At 44.9% G+C, this 20,793-nt stretch overlaps 1 protein-coding gene across 1 annotated transcript in view; it reads left to right on the top strand.

Annotated features, from left to right (window-relative positions):
• Positions 1 to 3,033: 3,033 nt before the first annotated feature.
• Positions 3,034 to 20,793, top strand: part of si:dkey-22o22.2 (neural-cadherin) — a 107,623-nt gene continuing 89,863 nt past the window's right edge. Inside the window, exon 1 of the mRNA XM_062464950.1 lies at positions 3,034 to 4,135. Within this exon, the coding sequence (XP_062320934.1) occupies positions 3,208 to 4,135 (928 nt within the window). The 5' untranslated portion in view covers positions 3,034 to 3,207. The remainder of the gene's footprint in view (positions 4,136 to 20,793) is intronic.

Below are 20,793 nucleotides of genomic sequence, written 5' to 3' on the forward strand. Positions count from 1 at the left end.
TGAGAGAAGGAGGGAGAGAAATTACTGAAAAGACGGAATTAATGTACAGTAAATCGAACTTTATCGTAGCACAAATCCATGCAAAACATGCATTAGAACAGCAAGCAAACCAAACAAATGCCTTCAAGAAAACTCACGATACAGAGAGATGTTTTACAAGAGATTTGATGAAGTGAAACTTCTTATCATTCCAATGCATTCACACTACAGGGTTTACTGTGTGTTATGCATGCAATCCTATTTTAATTTCCTGCTAATGTGAGAAATAGAACATTAGAAGCTTCAAAGAAGTTGAAGCATGATATCTCGCCAAAATGGGAGTATCAATTTTCACTTCAGATTAGGATCAAAGTTTCTAGGCATAATGAAACACAATTTTTGAGCCCAGTAATTTTTCTTTGGCCATTGCATCCATTCTCAAACAAGGCAATGAGGTGTGTTTGGCACCAGTATTAAACCTTGCAAACCTGGCAGTTTGTGCTTCAGAATTGGAGTCTGATGTTGGGAGCCTAGTTGTTCTCTGCCTGCCCATCCTTCAGCCTTGGTCAGGGTTAGGTGTTTCAGCCCGAACAATGCATCTCTTTACAAAGCACATGGAACTGCGTAGAAATGTGTTCATGGAAAGTGGCAAATAAATGGTTTTCCTACGCATGCTGAAATGGCTGTAAAGAGAGGAAGATGTAACAAAACAGAAGGAAAAGCAGGGTTGAGTCGGGCACACAAAGACACCAAGGAAAAGAAACAAAACCGACAAACGGAAAGGGAATGTGGGCAGAGAAAAAAGAGCACTTGACCTTTGCTGGCGGGGCTCAAGGTTCATCCTCATTTCCCTCTCTCTCTCTCTCTCTCTCTCTCTCTCTCTCTCTCTCTCTCTCTCTCTCTCTCTCTCTCTCTCTCTCCCTCCCTCTTTCTCTCTCTCTCTCTCTCTCTCTCTCTTTCTCTCTCTCCCCGTCAGGCGTGCCAAAATGTGATGAAAGACTGGCATGAGTGCCTGTGACACGACATTCGACACCGTCAACTCCAAACCCATTCCCCTGTCACACACGCGCTGGCTCTTTGGGTAAATTGCTGTAATTTGTGTTACAGCTTCTCAAAAGACAACTTGAGGTGGGGGAGAAGAAGGAGCGGGGGGGGGGTATTTTCCATCCTTTTTTTCTGCAGAGGTCGATTATTTTATGACTGGAGTTTTCATGCTTAACCTATTCCCCATTAAACATGAATCTCCTTTCTAGTTCAATCTCTTCTAAGTGTTTTTGTGTGTTTCAAAGGTAAACGGCACACAATTCAGGTGCCTGTCTGTTCTATTTACGGCAAAAAAACGAGTGTGTAGGAAAAACGGGCCTTTTGACTTAGAAGACTAAACATGTTCTGCAAAGTGTATCAGCTCCTCATTATCATCATTATCATTTTCACAGTCAATCTGAATAAAGACCTGTTTACCACTGGGAATTCAGTACAGCGGTGGAATTCCTCACTCACATACACTACAAACCGTGTCTCATCTATTGGAAATCAGGAAGAAACTCATTGCTATTCGTACTGTATGTCGCGTATCATTAGGGGTTGGAAGAAACACCAATGGCAAGTACAGAGCTACGGACCAAACCAGTTTGGCAAAGTGAGAAGCGGAAAGGAAGTGGTGTAGGAGACACAGCACCAGCCCTGTGGCGGGTGTTGGTGCGTGGAAAATGTGTTGTAGGTTTAGCCTTCAGGCTCGGCTTGGGCTGCCCACTTGCAAGGGCCATGTGTTGGAAGATACGAGGACCATGACTGAACAATTCAAGGCTTCACCAAATGATGGCGCCTCTAAAAGGCTGCCCATAGCCATCGGCCAATTTGAGGTGAACGACAGTAGAGACGCCATTGGAAGTAGCTTTAGAGGAGGGAATGTTTCAGACTAGCACTTTCGTCGAGATGAAATGGTGCAGTATTTGAACCAGCGTTAGATGCGGGTCACTTGATCTAGGGCTAACAAAAGTCTTAATTTGATGCTTGCAGTTTAGTAGGCTAAATACAATACCGCACTGCAGTCATTCCTTTAGGACTGGAACACACACACACTTTGTTTGAACAAATTCCAACCTTAACAGATTTAGTGTCTAGTAAAATACACTGAAATAGGCCACAGGCCTTTGGTCAATACAACTCTGAAGGGGAAATATGTGTTGCATCCCAAAAATATTGATCCTTTTAAATTGCATTTTTATGTACAAGATTCCTGACAAATTATACTTCTGCCAGATACTGTTTTGCCAATGAAAAGGAAATAGTAAATTCCAGCCCTTGCTCTGGTTGCACTTCACTGTAGAAGTTGAAAAAGCAAGCAAATATATTTTATCTTTCTGATTGACCTAATGCGTAGACTACAATACAACACTGTCCAAGCATGCAAAAAGCTATGCTTAGATTTTGATATATGTTTTAATTTTCACTCAAAATATAATATTTTTGCACAGGTTTGTATAACTTAATTGTAATCTCATGTTGAATAGATATTTCTGTTGGAATGAGCTTTGGTTTCTGTTTCGAAGCTACTTCTACTTTAATATTGTTTTACTGTTGTGTAAAGGATGCTGATTCTTTCTAACATTAACAAAGCATTTCAATGTTTTATGGGGGAACAGACGGGGTTCACTTCAGTCAAAATGTGGCGTGCAATAGCCTGATGCCCACTGCAGTTCCCTACAGAATACTGATTGCCATTCAGGCCAAGCCCAGAAAAAAAGAGGCAACACCAAATGTGCATTCTGAGGACAAGCCTCTCTAAGAAACAAAACTCATCCATTCCACAAACACACCGTTTTAAATTGTGGACCTGAATACTAAAAGCTCTCTCCAACGTTCTTCTCCTGCCTAGTTAAATCAAAGTCCCTGTGGATGGGCCTATGAAACTGTATGCCCGCTCTACTCCAGTCTCTGATTGGTTCTTGCTTTCGGGGCGGTGATCATAGTGCCACATGGAGCAAATGCGGTGTATTTGTCTGACAGTGTAGACTTCATCCTCGGTGCGCTCGAGTGATGCTGCACGGAAAAAGCCGAAAGTGAACTTGACAATGTGGTGCAGTTGCTTGAATAACTGTCACTCTTTCTTTTTGCGTAAAGCATTTATTTTTATGCCTTTGCAGTGTATTGGTATTTATATTTTGTTTTTTGTGCGCAACGGAATTTTAATGTTGAACTAGTGACTGAAATTGATTTGATGGAAACATGACGAGAGGTTCAAGCGGACCGGGTGCCCTGAACGCGTTTGTGCTTGTCGCATTGGTGACATTTTCATTGGCGAATGGGAAACAGTTTATGTTTTATGGACAAATTGGTGAGAATAAACCTACTGGAACTGTAGTTGACGGAGTTGCTTTAACATTTGGGAACGACTGCAAGGGTTTAAAACTTGAGACAGATTTACAAGGGGAGTATGCGTCAGATTTTCGTTTGGTTTACCATCAAGGAAAACATCATCTCATTTTGAAATCCACCAAAACTTTAGACCGAGAGCTCATATCATCTTATGATTTTAGAGCTGTTCTGTCTGGATGTTTTCAAAGTGTATTTTTGATTGAAGTTGAGGTGCTCGATTCAAACGACAACATACCCAGTTTCACCAGTGTGAATGACATACGAGCAGTGAATGAATTGACTCCGGTCGGTTCCGAAGTGGCACGTTTTTATGCGAAGGATGGGGACGCTGGAAAAAACGGTCGAATAACTTATTACGCGTTCCCAAAATGTGAATATATCCACATAGTTCCGCAAACTGGACAGGTAAAACTGGTTGATTCACTCATTGGTGTCTCGAACATAACAGTACAAATTTACGCAAAAGACAACGGAGATGTTGCACTCATAAGCAAACCGGTGACACTTCACCTTGATGTGCGAAGACCTGCCCAATCGAAGGTGAGAAGGCCACGAGCGGTATCTGAGGAGCTTTTCTACACGGTGACAGTGTCCGAGGATGTCAAAGTCGGGGACATGATCTTCACGGTACCGGACCAAAAGTTTGAGAAGAGATGGTTCGAGGTGATTTCGGAGGCCGACTCGCCGGTCCAGATAGAGCGAGACTCGGGTCGCCTGTATCTGGCGCACAGACTTGAGTCTCCCGCGGAGGTCATGGTTAAGATCCAAAATCTCAGAGGTAAGTCCAGCGTAAATGTGCGTCATATGATAATGTGATGCTATGAATGCAATTCAATACAGTGAATTAAACTTTCTTAGTTAGGTGTTCTCAGAAGCACCTGCAGTTTTCCTTCTTTCTAGTCGTATGGGTCTCTAAAGTCTCAACAGAAAGCATGTCATGTGATTTCAGTCGCAAAGAGCCTTATTAAACCTTCTGTCTGGTTCAACCGACAGTGAATCATTATGTGTTTGATCTGATAAAAGTAAAGCGATTGCCTTAGTATTTCAAAACATTGTGCTAGTGGATTACAGTGCCGAAGTGAAGTCACGTAGGCTATAGGATGTTATTTCCAACCAAGTGTACGGGATGGATTGAGCGTTTGGAGCAGGTTATGAGGCTCAGAAAAGATGCCTATCATAGTGTTTCAATGTAATTTTTGAAATCGGGTCTAAATTATTAAACTGTTTAGCTTAAGTTTGGCTGAACAGACAGACTTAATTTTGATGATGAAGTGGTGCGCGAGATCACTTTGGCATGCGCTCTAATGGCAGGTTGGCAACGGAATTTTTCAGACGGTGGCAGCTAGACCTTGTGCTTGTATCATTTGAAAGCCAATGTTCCCCTCCCTTCAAGTGTCATATGCAGCTCAAAACCGTGTTTGGTGGTCAATGTGCCTGGCTGATTATGATAAAGAAAGTGGCAAGTGCAGCCACAAGGGATGGCTCTGGTTGGCAGAGGAATTTTCCAGACTTTGGCAGATACAAGTGTGGCATTCATTCGAATGTGTATAGGCTCAACTGACTGTTTCGTGTTGTTGAGCATTATGCTCTCCAGTTCGAATGGTTGCGCATTGACGGCGGTTTGAGCGCCTTGAGATGTGTCCGCAGACATGTGTCTTGAGAACACATCACTGTCGCACGAAATGTGGATGTGACATTTGTCACCTGCAGGCCGCTAATTGGGTAAACACAATTACAGCTCGTTGGTGACAGTGTGGGGAGACGTGTGCTGAACAAATGCCCACAGCCCAACAGGTCAATATTTTCAGCTGGCGCCATTGTTTTTAATATGATTCTATTAACAGAAAGAATAGCAAGGAATGAAGGAAGACGAAGCCTTTGATAAATAGGTAGCCTACCAAGATAAAGGAATTGTTGTCTTTTAGAGGTCAGTACTGTAAGCATAGCCTACTGTATGATGCATTAAAAAAAAAAATATCCTCAGTTCTTTTATATTGTATGAAATGGTGCTGTGTAAACCCAGTGTCAGTCAGGCCTGTTTTCATTGATGTGGCACAATGAAAAGTTGTCTAGGTAAAGATTGGTTCACCACCCAAAGTAAATGTTTGGGTAGCTACCTTAATTACGACATCTGCTAGGTTAAGGAAAGTGCCCTCAAACACACCAGGCGGATCTATGTAATCAGTTTTTCCAAACACCAACTCTGCCTGGATCCTCTGTTTATTTAGAGTAATTATAGTTATTTATTCACCTGGACATTCTTAGTCCAGGCACATGTGGCCATGTAAGCCAAAACAACTGATTTCAGAGGGAATAGTTTGTTTGGAGAAGTGATTTTGGAGTTCTTAGATTCAGGATTTGGAGGAATCTCAACAGAATTCTGGTGTTCAGTGGGCACACTAATTAGTGTGACATGCCAGTGAAGGTAGTCCAAACTAGAACTGATTGCATTCCTTTATTCCGTTGTAGTTCTACCCTATACAAGCTTTGGAGTAAGCTGTGGAAACTTCAAGCCATGTTCAATTAGCACATAACACATGCCTCATGCAATAAATTAGGTCAACCAACAGATTGTCTACATCATTTATATTGTCTGCCTGCACGTCATGCTCATGAAAATTAGAAATGAATTAATAAACCCCTTTCCGCCCGACTGCAAACATAGTTCTTCTCCCATGAAGATAGTGTCATCTTACATCGTGAGTTGAAGTCCTCAAATTAGAATGCGAGCTGATATAATATTGATGCTATGTGTCGCTAGCAGGCATTTTCTTGTTCAAAAGCCACAGAGATGAGAGAAATAGCTTTTCTTTTGATTCGGGATGGATTTTACCAACCAACATTTACTGTGTGGGACTGGCAAAACGGAGCAAAGATGCTTTAAACTGCCAGAATGCAAAGATATCTTTGGAGACCCTACAGTGTCAAATGGGACCAATGCCTGTGTAGTCTCAGATGACATCATGCTGCAACGTCTTAACTGCACAGCCCAAGGCAGCAGGCCTATGTTGAATCAAAACAACAGAATACTGCTTATTCAACTTTAGTTTAAACAGGCATACACCATGTTATGTTTTTTAAGGACAATTTGAAAGAACTGCATACATTTTCAACTTCGTAGTCAGAGCTTCACAGATTCCATCCATTCAACGGCAGAATGAGTAAAACACATCCAAAAGAGATATTCTCTCACTCTATCTCTGTGTATCTCTCTCTCACTGTCTCTCTCTCTGTGTCTTTCTCTCTGTGTGTGTCTCTCTCTCTGTCTCTCTCTCGCGACCATGGGTAGGGAAAGCGCCAACTCTAAGGTCTTTGGGGATGTAATTACCGTTGAAACTATTGTCTTGCCCGGTGCCACTGTGCCACATTCCGTCGGAGGGCGTTTGAAGACGACAGTTTGTTTTCTTTCCGTTCCGTAGAAGGACTGAATGCTGGGAGATGAAGGAACCCCCTCCACCACCTCACCCCCCACCCCTAGTAATCAGTGGGCTCTGGATCCCTTCCCACCCTTGAGTCCCAGCACACCTAGTGCATGCCTCCACACGCACATGCTCACACACAAGTCTCACAAGTTTGTCTCCTTTGCTTTTCATTTCTGGCAGTTCACCTTTTTATTCCAGTTGTAAATTTAGGACAGCAACTCTTGTTTATTACTCGAAGTTCTTGGAACATACTAGATGTGTTCTGCAGGCGAACAAGTGTATATTATTCACAACACACTACACAGAACATTGTGTGTGTCCCACCCTCACCAATCCATGCTCCAATGCAAATCCAACTATCTTCTCTCCATCAGAACCTGGGTTTGCGTGTTTGCTTGTTTGCTTAGCGGGTAGACGCGAATCCAAGGACACCAGTGTCGGTGACTCAACTGTGGTGTCAGATACCATTTAATTAACGAGCCTCTCACACCCTCGGTGGGGCCAGTGGTTTGTCTGGCACCATTGTTTACTCTTAGCTGTAGGGCATCACATGTTTACTGAGGACTTAACTGAAAACTCTTTGGGGGCCCAATCCCTTCTTTTCCTCACAAGGAAAGACCACACAGATTTGAATTCGACCTGCTGCATATTGAAGCCATAGTTTTCGATGGGGCCCTGGACTGTGTGTGTTCATTGTGTTTTTGTGTCGGTGTACATATACCTCAAGGTTTCGGTGATGTGAATCCACGGTGGTGCCGAAACAATGTCTTGTGTTGCGTTGAGAATGTTAATATCACTGGCCTGATTTCAAGCACCTTCAAGCACCTTCACCTAGCAAGAGGAGGAGGCCTACATTGTCCTGATCTGATTTGAAATGTTGGACATCTGTCTTATGTGATATTTGAGAGGCAGGGGGGGTGCTCTATCTTTCAAATTTATAGCGGACACTGCAAGCAGTGTGTGGAAAAGCTGTAGAGGTGTGTGAGGTATGTGTGTGTGTGTATGTGAGAGGTGTGTGTGTGTGTATAAATAGCACAATTCTGAGGGCCACGCATACAAATCTCAGTTGCTCCTTCTCAGCTATGAATGTATAGGCTGGTTAAATGGCGGAAATGGATTGTGTGTGTGTGTGTCTGGGTGTGTTTGTGTGTTTGTGTGCATGGTAGAGCTTTCTCTTCTTCCCTTCACACCCCAGAGGGATCCGAGGCTAGCACCCATGAAAGTTTGAATAAACCTCAGAGAGAAACAACTTTATCTTTCCCCAAACACAGCAGCACTTCTCTTTACCCAGAGGCCTGAGGTGATGAAAGGATTTTTTGGGGGGAGAGAGAGAATGGGTGGCAGAGCAGAGGGAGTGAAAAGAGAGCAAGAGCGAAGGAGGAATGAGAGAGACCAGAAAGTGCCTTCGTCAGCGGCCGGAAAAAAGATCAATTGGGCTCCCACAGTAGATTGTGACTGACTGGACGTGGTTCTACTCTGGCTGTGACTTTGGTTTTCTTTCTTGTTCACTTGGCTTTGGGTTGTAAGAACATCCTACTAGGTAGGACACAAAAGCCAGAGAGCAAACTCCTTGTTTTTCTCCTCTCATGATGCAATTAGGTGGTTGATGTTGTTTAATTGTAACTTGTTTAACTACATGCTCTTATGTTTCTTCCCATTGGCACTTATTTGCTTTTCACAATGTATGCTTCATGTTTTGGCTACCCACAATGTTTTGGGGCTATCTCGTTGTTTATGATCATTGACCTATGCACTTTTTGTAAAGCTCTCTCTTGGAAGTCGCTTTGGACAAAAGCGTGAATAAATGTAAATGTAGGACAGCCGCTGTGTCGTTGGATTGCTGTTCTGACTGGAACCAAATACACAGTGGCTGTCCAACCCTTAGTTGGCATTAAATGGACAGGATGTTGTTTGCTGCTCTGGGTGTGAACATGTTTAGGTCAGCTTTAGCAGTGCCATATGTATTCTCAGATTCAGAATGCACACCTCTTACTGGCTAATATGAGTTATATGTCATGTCAGTAGTGAGCCAGTACAAATGGTAGAATGGCTTGCCAGGTTTGATGCGTACAAATTAGTCTAACCTTTGTCTTTGTCCTGTCCTCTATGCTATGGACGTGAATTGGTGGCTGGGTCTCTGTGCGTGTCTCACGTGTGTGTGTGTCTGGAAGGTTGTGTCTGTTTGTGTGTGTGTGTGATGGCACACACACCATCCAGTCATCACATTATAACGGAGGAAAAAGCAGGCATTCGTATGTTTTCTCTGCTCAGGCGCGTTTGGGTGACACATCCAGATGACAGGCTGGGTTGGATTCACTTTCATCCACTCTGCTCCACCCCCCCCCTTCTCTCTCTCTCTCTCTCTCTCTCTCTCTCTCTCTCTCTCTCTCTCTCTCTCTCTCTCTCTCTCTCCTCACTCTCTCTCTCTCTCTCTCTCTCTCTCTCTCTTCTCTACTCTCTCTTCTCTCTCCCTCCTCTCTCGTCTCTCTCCTCTCTCTCTCTCTCTCTCTCAATTCAATTCAGTTCAATATGCTTTATTGGCATGAAGGTTCCGGTTAATAAACCAAGAGAGAGAAGGGATTATGAATAACTAAAGTTTTCTTTCTTTCTCTCTCTCTCTCTCTCTCTCTCTCTCTCTCTCTCTCTCTCTCTCTCTCTCTCTCTCTCTCTCTCTCTCTCTCTCTCTCTCTTCTCTCATCTCTCTCTACTCTCTCATCTCTCTCTTCTCTCTCTCTCTCTCTCTCTCTCTCTCTCTCTCTCTCTCTCTCTCTCAATTCAATATGCTTTATTGGCATGAGGTTCCGGCTAAACAATGTTGCCAAAAGCAGTCCACAGTGAAGGTACAACATATGTAATTATAAACATATCATTGTTCACATTCATTACAGAGATCAGGAGATTCTCTTCCCCTCTCTCTCTCTTCTCTCTCCTCTCTCTCTCTCTTCTCTCTCTCTCTCTCTTCTCTCTCTCTCTCTCTCTCTCTCTCTCCTCTTCTCCTTCTCCTCTCTCTCTCTCTCTCTCTCTCTCTCACTCTCTCTCTCTCTCTCTCTCTCGCTGTTTCTCTCTCTTTCTTATTTTCTTTGTTTTTTATCCGTTTCTTTATTTCTGGCCTCACCCGAGGCTGGAGCACCCAGCCTCAGCCCTGCCTGCCGTCCTCAGCCCACCAGTGTCTCAGCCGCTCTCACTCTAACCCAACCATGACTGTAAACCCTTAACCCATCTACAGAGGACTTGGTGGCCCGGAGGTGTACCCACAGGGCTGTGTACACGATTAAAGATATGGACGCTTTACGTTCAAATGGTAGGGGGATAACTAAGTGTGAAAGGGTCTTTGCAAGAGCAAGAAAGTGTATCGTATTATTCCGAATACTGGGATTATTAGGTATGCAGCATGATAATGTTCTCCTCCACGAAATATGTATTGATTTTATTGACTTGAAGGTGTTTTGTCCCATTTGGCTAATTTAGCTCCAGCAAACTGTTTGCGTTGATTTGGTGTGTGTGTGCGTATACATTCTTTTGTGTGTGCATGCATAAAAGTGTTTATGCATTTATCTTATCTGTCTTGATATGCATATTTGGGAATTTGTTGCTAGTCTGGTGTGTTTGTCTCTGTCAATGTGAATGTCTTTGAGTGTTGCTTCCTGCTGGGTGTGTGTGTGTGTTGTGTGTGAAGGAGAGAGAGAGCTGCAGGATAAATCATTGTGAGGATGCTAAACCTCCCAGAATTGTCTTTTTTTCTGTACCAAATAGCCCTGCAGAACTGTTTGGGTCTGCCTGAATCAGCGTTATAACTGGGAGGGCATGGGAGCAGCACACACACAAACACACACACACACACACACAAACACACACACACAGGCCTGGAGCTGCAGAGGACGGTCTCATGAGAAGAGTCAGAGGTCCACCGTGGGGTTGGTAGGAAGGCTGCCCACAAGTGTGTCGCTCTCCCCTCTTCCTTTCTCTCTGTGTTTTGTGCCTTCTCCACCTTTCTCAGGAAAGGAGGGACGACAGAAAGGGTGAGCGAGGAAGCAGAGGGAGGAGGCAGGTCTTCCTCTCTCGTTCCTGCCTCCCCTTTATTATTCAGGTGATCACACACCCCTCCCACACACCCCTCCCTCCCTCGCCCCGCCCCTGTGCCTCATCCTCTTTGCTGTTTTAATCTGATCGCCCGCCCGCCCTCCTCCTCTCTCTCCCTCTTCTCTCCTCCTTTCATTTTATCTCGCTCTCTTTCTCTCTCCATCGCTCATTCTCTGGCTCTCTCTTGTCCTTTTTCCCTCCCTCACTCCCTCTCCTCTCTCATTCTCTCTCTCTCTCATCCTCTCTCTCCCTCTCTCCCTTTCCCTCTTAATTGAACTTCATGCCAGAGTGAGGGCAAGCCCTCTCCATTGTGTTATAATAGGTTATTGACAGCCAATCCTGTGTAGCCCCGAGCACGGCGTTCTTTAATGACCAACTAGGACAAGGTCAACCCCAACCTCCACTGGGCCCTGCACATCCGACCTGTACCGCCAAGCACTTACAGGCCGACACGTACACTGCATACCCCAAGCACACACACACACACAAACACACACACAAACACAGAAATCGGATCCCCTTCTGCCATCATCATCTTAATTGTGAAATTGGACACGCTCAAACTTGTGTGCAGGGATTTATTCTAATTCCTTGAGACACATAAATAAATGCTGTCATAGCCTCTCAAATCCCTCTCCGTCAACAGACAGGCACAGCTTGCTCTTGGGAGGCTCTCATTTCCATACACACACTTACACGCAGACACACACACACACACTCAATAAGTCAGTAAATGTATCTCCCACATCCAGTGATCAGAGGTTGTGAATGATGTGAATGTGTGTGTTTGTGTGTGTGTGTGTGTGTGTGTGCATACGCTGACGTGTATCCGGGTAGACCCATTGGTTTGTGGGCGCGTGTGTGTGCATGTGTTTGCGTACATCTCCCGACAAGCCCAGCTGTGTGTTGTTCCATCAACCAATCTGTGTACTGGATGTCCCCTCTCTGCTCTTTCCCTAAGGAGAGAGCGCACAGAACCAAGCCACAGGAAGGCCGGTCACATTAGTCAGCCCTCAGTCAGGGCTTGAGGGTGCGTCCGGTCATTGACACTGAATATCACTGCTATGAACCCGAGTGAGTCTGTTATAAATCCAGTACGTTGTTGAACATGGTCGTGATTGATTCATTGCAACACCTCATTTGTGATCTCGGTGGATGAGCCTCCTCTGTGTGTTTTCTCCCAGTTGTACAGGGAATTTATAAACGACTTACGTTTTACTGGGAAGCGGGTGGGTTTAACGTTGTTTCCTTTAACGAGACCTTTTTTTGAGTCATCCTTGAGTGAAACCATACAAGAAAGTGAAACCTATCTGTGATGTGCTGTATGCACGCCACCTTCACGTGTGTAGAGATCTACACACATTGCATCCTACTGAAGATCTTCCACTTTGCTCCAGCATACTACCTGGAGACACAGCTCCCTCTGCACTTAGACCTAGCCCTTCATTAGCTGGACTAATACTGTCTGTGCTGCTCTCACGAGTCTTCCTTCAGGGCCTCGGGGCACTTGGAAACGATAATTCTTCTTCACGCTGGTTTCTGGTCAGCTCCTGCATTCTTTGCCAGCAGTGCTCCGGTTGTTTGGAAGGGGAGAGAGAACTGATCCCAGTTCGTCGCCTCAGGGCTCGGTCGGCCTCGGAAGCCGGAGCAAGCTCTATTTCCGGTTAATGAGGGTGCAGCGTTGGGCTGGGTGAGGTAGGTGTGGATGCTCATTACGTTGAGGCTCAGACTGGGGGCATTATGACCCACATAAACCAGGCTGTTGTTGAGGAACACCTGGGCCTCTCGGCAACTCTCTCCCACACGCACGCATGCTCACACACACTGCACACGCACACACACACGTGTACAGAACACACAGGGGCACCAATACACAAACAGACACCATTTTGAATTTGCACGTATACACACATAGCTGGAGGCACACCTGCACCAGTGGCGAAGGCACACACAGTCACACACACATGCTTAAAAATAGATACTGTTCTCACGCACGCAGAGAGATTATATGATGTAAATCAACTCACACACCCACCCACCATTCGCTCACAAACTCAGTCATACACATGCACATGCTTTAATATTCACTTTTTGGCTTAGAGCTTCTGACACAAGAAGTGAACTCTAAATGAGGTGACTTCTAAAAGGTTTCTGAGTAAACTCAACTTCAACAACCTAGAGATATTTGTAAAGCTAGGGTTTGATAGAAGTGTTGAGGAGAGAGCGAGCCGATCAGAAGAGAGAGAGAGAGAGAGAGAGAGAGAGAGAGAGAGAGAGAGAGAGAGAGAGAGAGAGAGAGAGTATTAAAACCCTCATCAACATGTGTCGGAAAGTTCCTTTGCAGGCAGATGTATGTGGGACGGGTGATCGATATTATGTAAGAACAACGGCAGGCCAACACACACTCACACAAACACACACTCCACACATGTTGTTATCGATTGACTACGCAGCAGCCACAGACACTCATACGACTGTGAAGCGCTCTCTCTCTCTGTCTCTCTCTCGCGCTCTTTCGTGCTTTTGAAATGCCAACTTCAAAGAGGTGCAGGAATAAACTGCCAGTAAAAAAAAGGGGGACTCGTTTAAAGATTTAAAGGCCTCGGAGAAATCAATTAAGCAAATATAGCAGCCGGGCCGCTTTGGTTGGACGCGGGCAGAAAATCAACAAACAAACGGGCTGCGTTGGGAGATTTCACGTTCAATTGGTGGGCTTTATTGGAGGCGAGACGTAAATGGGAGTAAACTGGCCGTGTAAGAGGAGTAATTCACTGGTTTACCCCCCAGTAGCTGAAGGAACAAGCACTTAAAGTGTGTGTGTTTGCGTGTATGTGAGGTAGTTCTCTAGGGACACAATGTTTCACACCTCGCCAGAGCAGAGACATGAGAATAAATTAAGTGCTGTCAGTTCTCTGGCATTGCGTGTTGGGAGGGGGGGGGGGGGGGCATATAGTTCACGTGTGTTTCTGTGCATCCTAAGGATGAACTCAAACATGCATCATGCATACTAAAGCATTTGCCCATGGGATTTGATGTTTTTCCAAACCAGAGATAGCTTTTTGTTTTACGTTGGTCATGCTGACCTTGTTGCTGTTTTCTATATCCACTTCATATCACCAACCAGCAAGCACCTTGATACAAAACTGACACTAAATCAGTTCTGACACTCGCACTCACACACTGAATTATATGCCAGCAGTTCATTTGGCTCCTTGACAATACACACACAGAAACCCCCACTAACCCACGCCTGCACTCACACTCATATAGCCTGCCAGTAGATATCTAAGAACTGATTTCATTTTATTGCTCGCAACTTGTCTAATTAATCAAACCTTGTAACATACATCAAACGTCTTCCCAATTAGAAATTCTTGGGGAGGAATCACTTTACAAACTCATCTATTAAGGAAAATCGAAGGTTTTGTTCACGAGTTTGTTTCATCAGGTCAGGGAAAGACTTTGAGCATGATGCTCGGGGAGAGGAAACTGCAGGAGGGCAAAACGCAGAGCCGAGGAGGAGGAATCTCGGAATTGATTTTTAAAAACCTGTTCTCACTTTAGCTGGTTGGCTTCACCTCACAGTCAAAACTCAACAGAATATGTATTTATTTTACATTTTTATTACTGACTGACATTAATTTGGAATAAACAATAACATGGTGTTTGATGTCACTCATACATTTTTTTTTTTTGCTGGGTCATTTATAAGAGAATGAACTCCAGTGTGAGGGAGAAAAAAAAACTAACCCTCCTAAGTTAGATTCGATTTATAAAGCAGGGTCCACAGACCACTTAAACAAGCCTCTTAACCTCAAGGGAAAATTGCTGGCGTAAGCACACACACACACACACAAAAACCTTTGGCCTCACATTTTCAATGCTCAAATCTATTCACTGTTCTTTACTCTAATTTCTGATTTTCATACTGGGATTACATCATCTCCCAGTTCAGCATCCCGGAGGAAGCCGTGGTACATTTTTAATACAGCCCCTGATCCCATCAACTATTAATGATACGAGACAACAAAATGTAAAACCTTAAAATGATAAGAAATCCTATTTCTACACATTTAGTGAATTTTAGTGATACCTTTTTTTATGTGTGTGTGCCTGGCATGAATGTGTGTATCCGTGTGTGCACGTGTGTGTATATATGTATGTAGGCAGGCTCAGTTTATCCAAGATGTGCAGGTTTACTTCAGCTGTCTCCTGTAGATCTTTCCAATGGGGTGTATTCAGTTTGTGTGTGTTTCTGGTAGTCTTGAGTTTATGTTTGTGTGTATCCAGCACATGAAAGGGTGTGTGTGTGTGAGGAGGTCCTGTGGGGGTCGGTTTACCTCCTGGAGCTTTGGAGTTTGGTTTTCTGGCTGATTTATGAACACACAGAGCTAACCCAGACCCCGTTAATGAGCTCTGTCTAGCTCCAAAGCGTACCCTCATCTTCCCTCAGCCAAGCATGGACACACACCGTGCACACACACACACACACACATGGGCAGACTCAATTCGTTTACAGTGATCTAAGCTTCATGGTTGCGTTTCGGCCTCTTTCCTCTCCCCTCTGTCTTCCCTCGCTCTAGAGCCACCTGGTTCAGCCCACACTTGTCCACACCTAGTTTCCCAGCCATGACCCTGTGACCCTGATTACACGGCCCAAGGACAGACGCTCCCGTCTTGGTGGGGCTGGGGTGGGTGGGGGGTCATTCGAGTCGTGGAGACTTTTCCACACAGTGATGACTTGTGGAGCAGAGAGAGGCAGCTGGAAGGTGAAAAGTGGCACATCCAATCAGCACATCAGAAGCAGAGGCCGGGAAACGAGACCTCCGTCTCCGCGTAGACATCCTTCTAGCGGGTTCCCGCCCCGCAAAGTGGAGTGGAGGGGGGGCATTTCAACAAGGTTCAAACAGCGAAAAAACGTGAGGGTCACCGCTCAAACGTTCCTGAGCAGATGTTGGCTGTGTGTGTGTTTTTTTTAGTTGTGACCGGTGCATTTACAGATCCCAAGTTCTTTAGTGTATCCAACTTCCGCCCCCTTAACATCCCATCCAATGAAGTGATAGTCACAGAAGGGGCTTGGCTTCCCTCGTCTCTGGTTCCCTTCCTCTCCACCTTGAGAGAGCTGAGAGGGGCTATAGAGCAGGGGAGATGAGAGGAGAGGAGGCGAGATGGGCAGGGGCGGGTGGTGTGTGTGTGTGTATGGGGGTGAAGGGGGGAGGGTTGGAGGGGGGGGGGGGGGCTGGTAGGGGGATGGAGAGGGGGTAGCGCCGGGGGAATTTATGGCTCCAATCAAAGGCCTTTCATCTGGCGCTGCGCTCCTATAATAATTGAAAAGCGACGTTGTCACTGTTTGATGGCACTTTTGCATTAGACAAAAGTTCCCCATCCTCAATAATTCACGACTCAAATGAGACTGGCTTCATTACAGAGATCAGGGGATTCTCTCTCTCGCTTGCTCTCTTGCTCTCGCTCTCTCTCTCTTTCTCTCTTTTGATCTCTCACTTTCTCTCACAACATTCTCCCCTCTCCTGGTTAACTTCCCCTGTCAACACCTATCCAACTCTCCTAAATATTTTCCTCCAACAGTTTATTCAAAGTAAAATGTCTCCAAAATAGGCTTGGGGAATTAATGTTATGTGTGTTATAACTTGGTTTTGATAGATTCTAAGTTTCAACCATGCATGCTCAACCATGCTCGTGAACAAAACCATCTAAGTGCTCAACCATGCATGGTGGGGAGCTGGACAGCACATAGAGAGAGAGAGAGAGAGAGAGAGAGAGAGAGAGAGAGAGAGAGAGAGAGAGAGAGAGAGAGAGAGAGAGAGAGAGAGAGAGAGAGAGAGAAAACTTAGTTATAACTTAGTTATTCATAATCCCTTCTCTCTCTCTTGCCCCCTCTCCCTCCAGCAGGCTCTTGGCCTCTCCCATCCTCCCTCCCTCCCTCTCCCCCAATCCTCCCTAAAAGCACATTAGCCAGTATCTCCTCCTCCTTGTGTTGGATCTCCATGTCTAACTTTCAAACAGGCTATCATGCACACGGGTGAACGGCCCTTAAGCCTCCTCCTCTCTGTGCTCTCCTTCTCGGACATAAAAGCAGCACTCCAGTCTGTGTGTGTGTGTGTGTGTGTGAGAGAGAGAGAATGAGTGTGTGTGTTGGTTGGTCTCACCGCATCAAAAGAACCTTTAGAGTAGCCCCTGAGAATGGCACTGCCTCTGGTCTGTGGTCCATTTGGCTTCCCGTTTGGTTAAGGTTTGGTTTGAAGGTGTTTTACACCTATAATGGACCTTTCTGAAATCAAGCAACGATGACCTGTGACCTGCAAATGGCACACACACTTAACACACACTGACACACACTAACACACACTGACACACACTAACACACACTGACACACACTTAACACACACTGACACACACTTAACACACACTGACACACACTAACACACACTGACACACACTAACACACACTGACACACACTTAACACACACTGACACACTACAGTTTTTTTTATTCGCTTTGGTACTATTTTCACAAGTAAGGTGTACATTTTCAAAACTCTTAGTACAAAAATCCAAACTGATCACACTTTTAACGCAGCTAGTCATTCTTTCAAAACCTGATGGAATGCTTTCATTCCACATAATCATTGTTTCAAACTGAAGTGCTGAAATTAACATGCTACAGTACTATGTAAAAGACAGATTACACAGTTTCACATTAGGCAATACACTTACATGACTCACATTTACATAATAAATAATAATTTCCAAAATATCCATCCTATGTGTAATCAAGTGAAGGATCAATGAAGACATCGTCTACAATCATTTGGGCAAATTACGTAGTTTTTACTATTTTTCAGATATAATTGTAACATAGGTATACTTCCTATTATGTAACTAAATGAGAACAAAACATAACATTTAGAGGCCCCATGCCCACCTCTCTGACCTCTCTGTTGGTGCCCATGCCCACCTCTCTGACCTGTCTGTTGGTGCCCATGCCCACCTCTCTGACCTCTCTGTTGGTGCCCATGCCCACCTCTCTGACCTCTCTGTTGGTGCCCATGCCCACCCCTCTGACCTGTCTGTTGGTGCCCATGCCCACCTCTCTGACCTGTCTGTTGGTGCCCATGCCCACCTCTCTGACCTGTCTTTTGGTGCCCATGCCCACCTCTCTGACCTGTCTGTTGGTGCCCATGCCCACCTCTCTGACCTGTCTGTTGGTGCCCATGCCCACCTCTCTGACCTCTCTGTTGGTGCCCATGCCCACCCCTCTGACCTCTCTGTTGGTGCCCATGCCCACCTCTCTGACCTCTCTGTTGACCTCTCTCATGCCCACCTCTCTGACGGATCCCTTGTCCACGAGCTCTTCCTATTCCTTGCTGTCTATCCTGCTATGTTGCAACAAATTGCCAGTGTTTACACCCCCACTTTTACGTATATCTAATGACCAATTGTGGTTACCCCAATCTGAAATCAAGTAGCAATAAAGAGTATTCATCATGTGTGGTTAATTTATATGTTCGTACAAAAACACATTTTATTTCTGTAGTTCTCAAAATCAATATACTGTTTATTGCTGAAATGAAAATATATAGGTTTACCAAACGGTTCAGTGATTAACCATTACTAAGATCAGTTGGATTAAGTGTTGGTCAAAAGTATTTACGAAAATTAGATGAGAAGCATATCAAAAGTATTGTGAGCATTGGATTGTTAAAGACAATTACTTCATATGAAAGGTATTTCTTTGATGACACACTGATTAGGTGTCGTGAAAAAGTGATTGTGTATTTTGTGCATTGTACTTTGTCAATTGAACATGTGATTACATGTTTGAAAAAAGTTTCAACAGTTGTGAGGTTTTACCACATACTTGTGAAAATAGTACCAAAGCGAATAAAAAAAACTGTATAATTATTATTTTATTTTTTTTGCATTATGCCGCGGCCGTTTGACTGTCCGTTCGGGAAATCTCCCGACTCTCCCGACGGCCAGTCCGACCCGGATTGAATTGCTCTGTTAACTATTTTATTTTCATTTTACTATGTAATAATTGTTGGCAGTGTGGTTGAATGAAACCCTCCCCCACAGCACACCCACATCCTATTGGTGTGTGTGGGTAAAACAATGCACATCTGTGTGTGAGTTTCCCTCCCCCAACATACAGTACACACACAGGCGGCCCCTGGGGGCAAATCACAGCATCCCTGTGCATGAGCGGAAAAGTGTGCATGTGTTTGTTTGAGTGTGTGTGTTTGTGCGTTTGTGTTCCATTTGCACACTAATTGTGCTTCATGTCGCACTTTCCCATTGTTGTCTCCCAGCTGGGGCTGAAGAGAGGGTGGGGTTGGAGAGGGAGGGAGGGACTGAGGGGGAAGGCAGATGTGACATCACGCCCTTCCAAATCATGTTGATGGGAGCTGACAGCAATCTTGTCACCTTCATCCTAACTAACTGTATAGCAGTGTTAGGGTAAAGAAACTTGTACTAAATACAGGATTGACAATGCATTGAAATACACTGCAGATAGAGTCTACTTCAGAAATCTGCCTGAATGTGGACACGTTTAAAGTCTGTTTTGACATTTCAGTACAAGCCGGATGAGTGTTTTCTGTCCAGTGCCCCCCCCCTCCAGCTCCCCCTTCCCCCGCCCCAGAAGTCAACAGTGTATGGCCTACCAACAGAGCAGTGAGCCTCAAAGCAAACACACAACACACAACTCTTTCATTCAAACAAATGGATGTCCCCCAGTCCCGGTGGTAGAGATAAGCAAATCCGACACACACAGATACACACCAAGCCCTTTGCTGAACATCTAAAAGGCTATTTTTCTTTCCATCCCTTCTCTCTCTAACTCTCTCTCTCTCTCTCCACTTTTCTCTATCTCACTTTCTCTTTCTCTCCTCCCCAAAACAGCATTTGGTGAACACCACAGGAAAGAACAGATATTTAAACCTTTCCGTCTCTCACACCTCCCTCTTTTAACATTCACCTTTAATTATGGCGAAAGAGTCAATTCTCAAGTTGAATCACCGCTTGGAAAAAACAGAGTTTGAAAGCAGTGTGAAATTGCCACAGTGTGTGTTATCTTGGGCGCACTTTAGCTGAACACACATATTTGCAGGGAGTAACAAGTCCAACCTTTTGAAGTGTTCCTTGCAGCTCAGTGTAGTGTGTGTGTGTGTGTGTGTGTGTGTGTGTGTGTGTGTGGGAGGGAGGGAGGAAAGTTGCTTTGATGTCTGGCTGTGGCCCTGCTTGCCGCCTTTCAGCTGGGAGTCCTGTCAGAGAGAGAGGAGTAAAGCGAGAGAAAGAGAGAGAGAGAAAGAAAGAGAGATGGCGATTCCGAGACAAATTCAGAGGGAACAGAGGGAAAGGTAAGAGAGAGACAGATATACTGTACAGAGGGGGTGAGAGAGATAGAGAGAGAGTGAGAGTGAGAGAGAGAGAGAGAGAGAGAGAGAGAGAGAGAGAGAGAGAGAGACATAAACCGAGTGAAAGTGAGAGAGGTACGGAGCGACTAGACCAGGCCCGGATGGGGGAGATTTGTATCAGATACCTCCCAGTCAGTGAAGGCCCAGTTAAAAGGCAGTGTGTTGCTCCAATTAAGAAGAAAGAGTCTCGTACAGGCTATATGTGTCAGGTGGTGAGTGTAAGGCCAAGTGAAGGAGATAAGGGGGGAGAGGAAGGAAGGTGAGGTGGGTGAGAGGAAGGAAGGAGAAGAGGAGGAGCAACTGGTTGATCGGTGGGGTAAATGGTTTTCGTTAAATACTTAGCGTTAAATAATTAGCATTTAAAACCTCTAGTTTACCTCCCCTCCCATCAAACACTCACACACAGTCACCCACACAGAGTACACACAAACACGACAATGTATTGAAATTAATATCGCAGCAATCTTCCAGAGCTGGAGGGGTCTTGTGATGAGTT

Source organism: Osmerus eperlanus, chromosome 7 (assembly GCF_963692335.1).
Source record: "Osmerus eperlanus chromosome 7, fOsmEpe2.1, whole genome shotgun sequence".
NCBI classification, from domain to species: Eukaryota; Metazoa; Chordata; class Actinopteri; order Osmeriformes; family Osmeridae; genus Osmerus; species Osmerus eperlanus.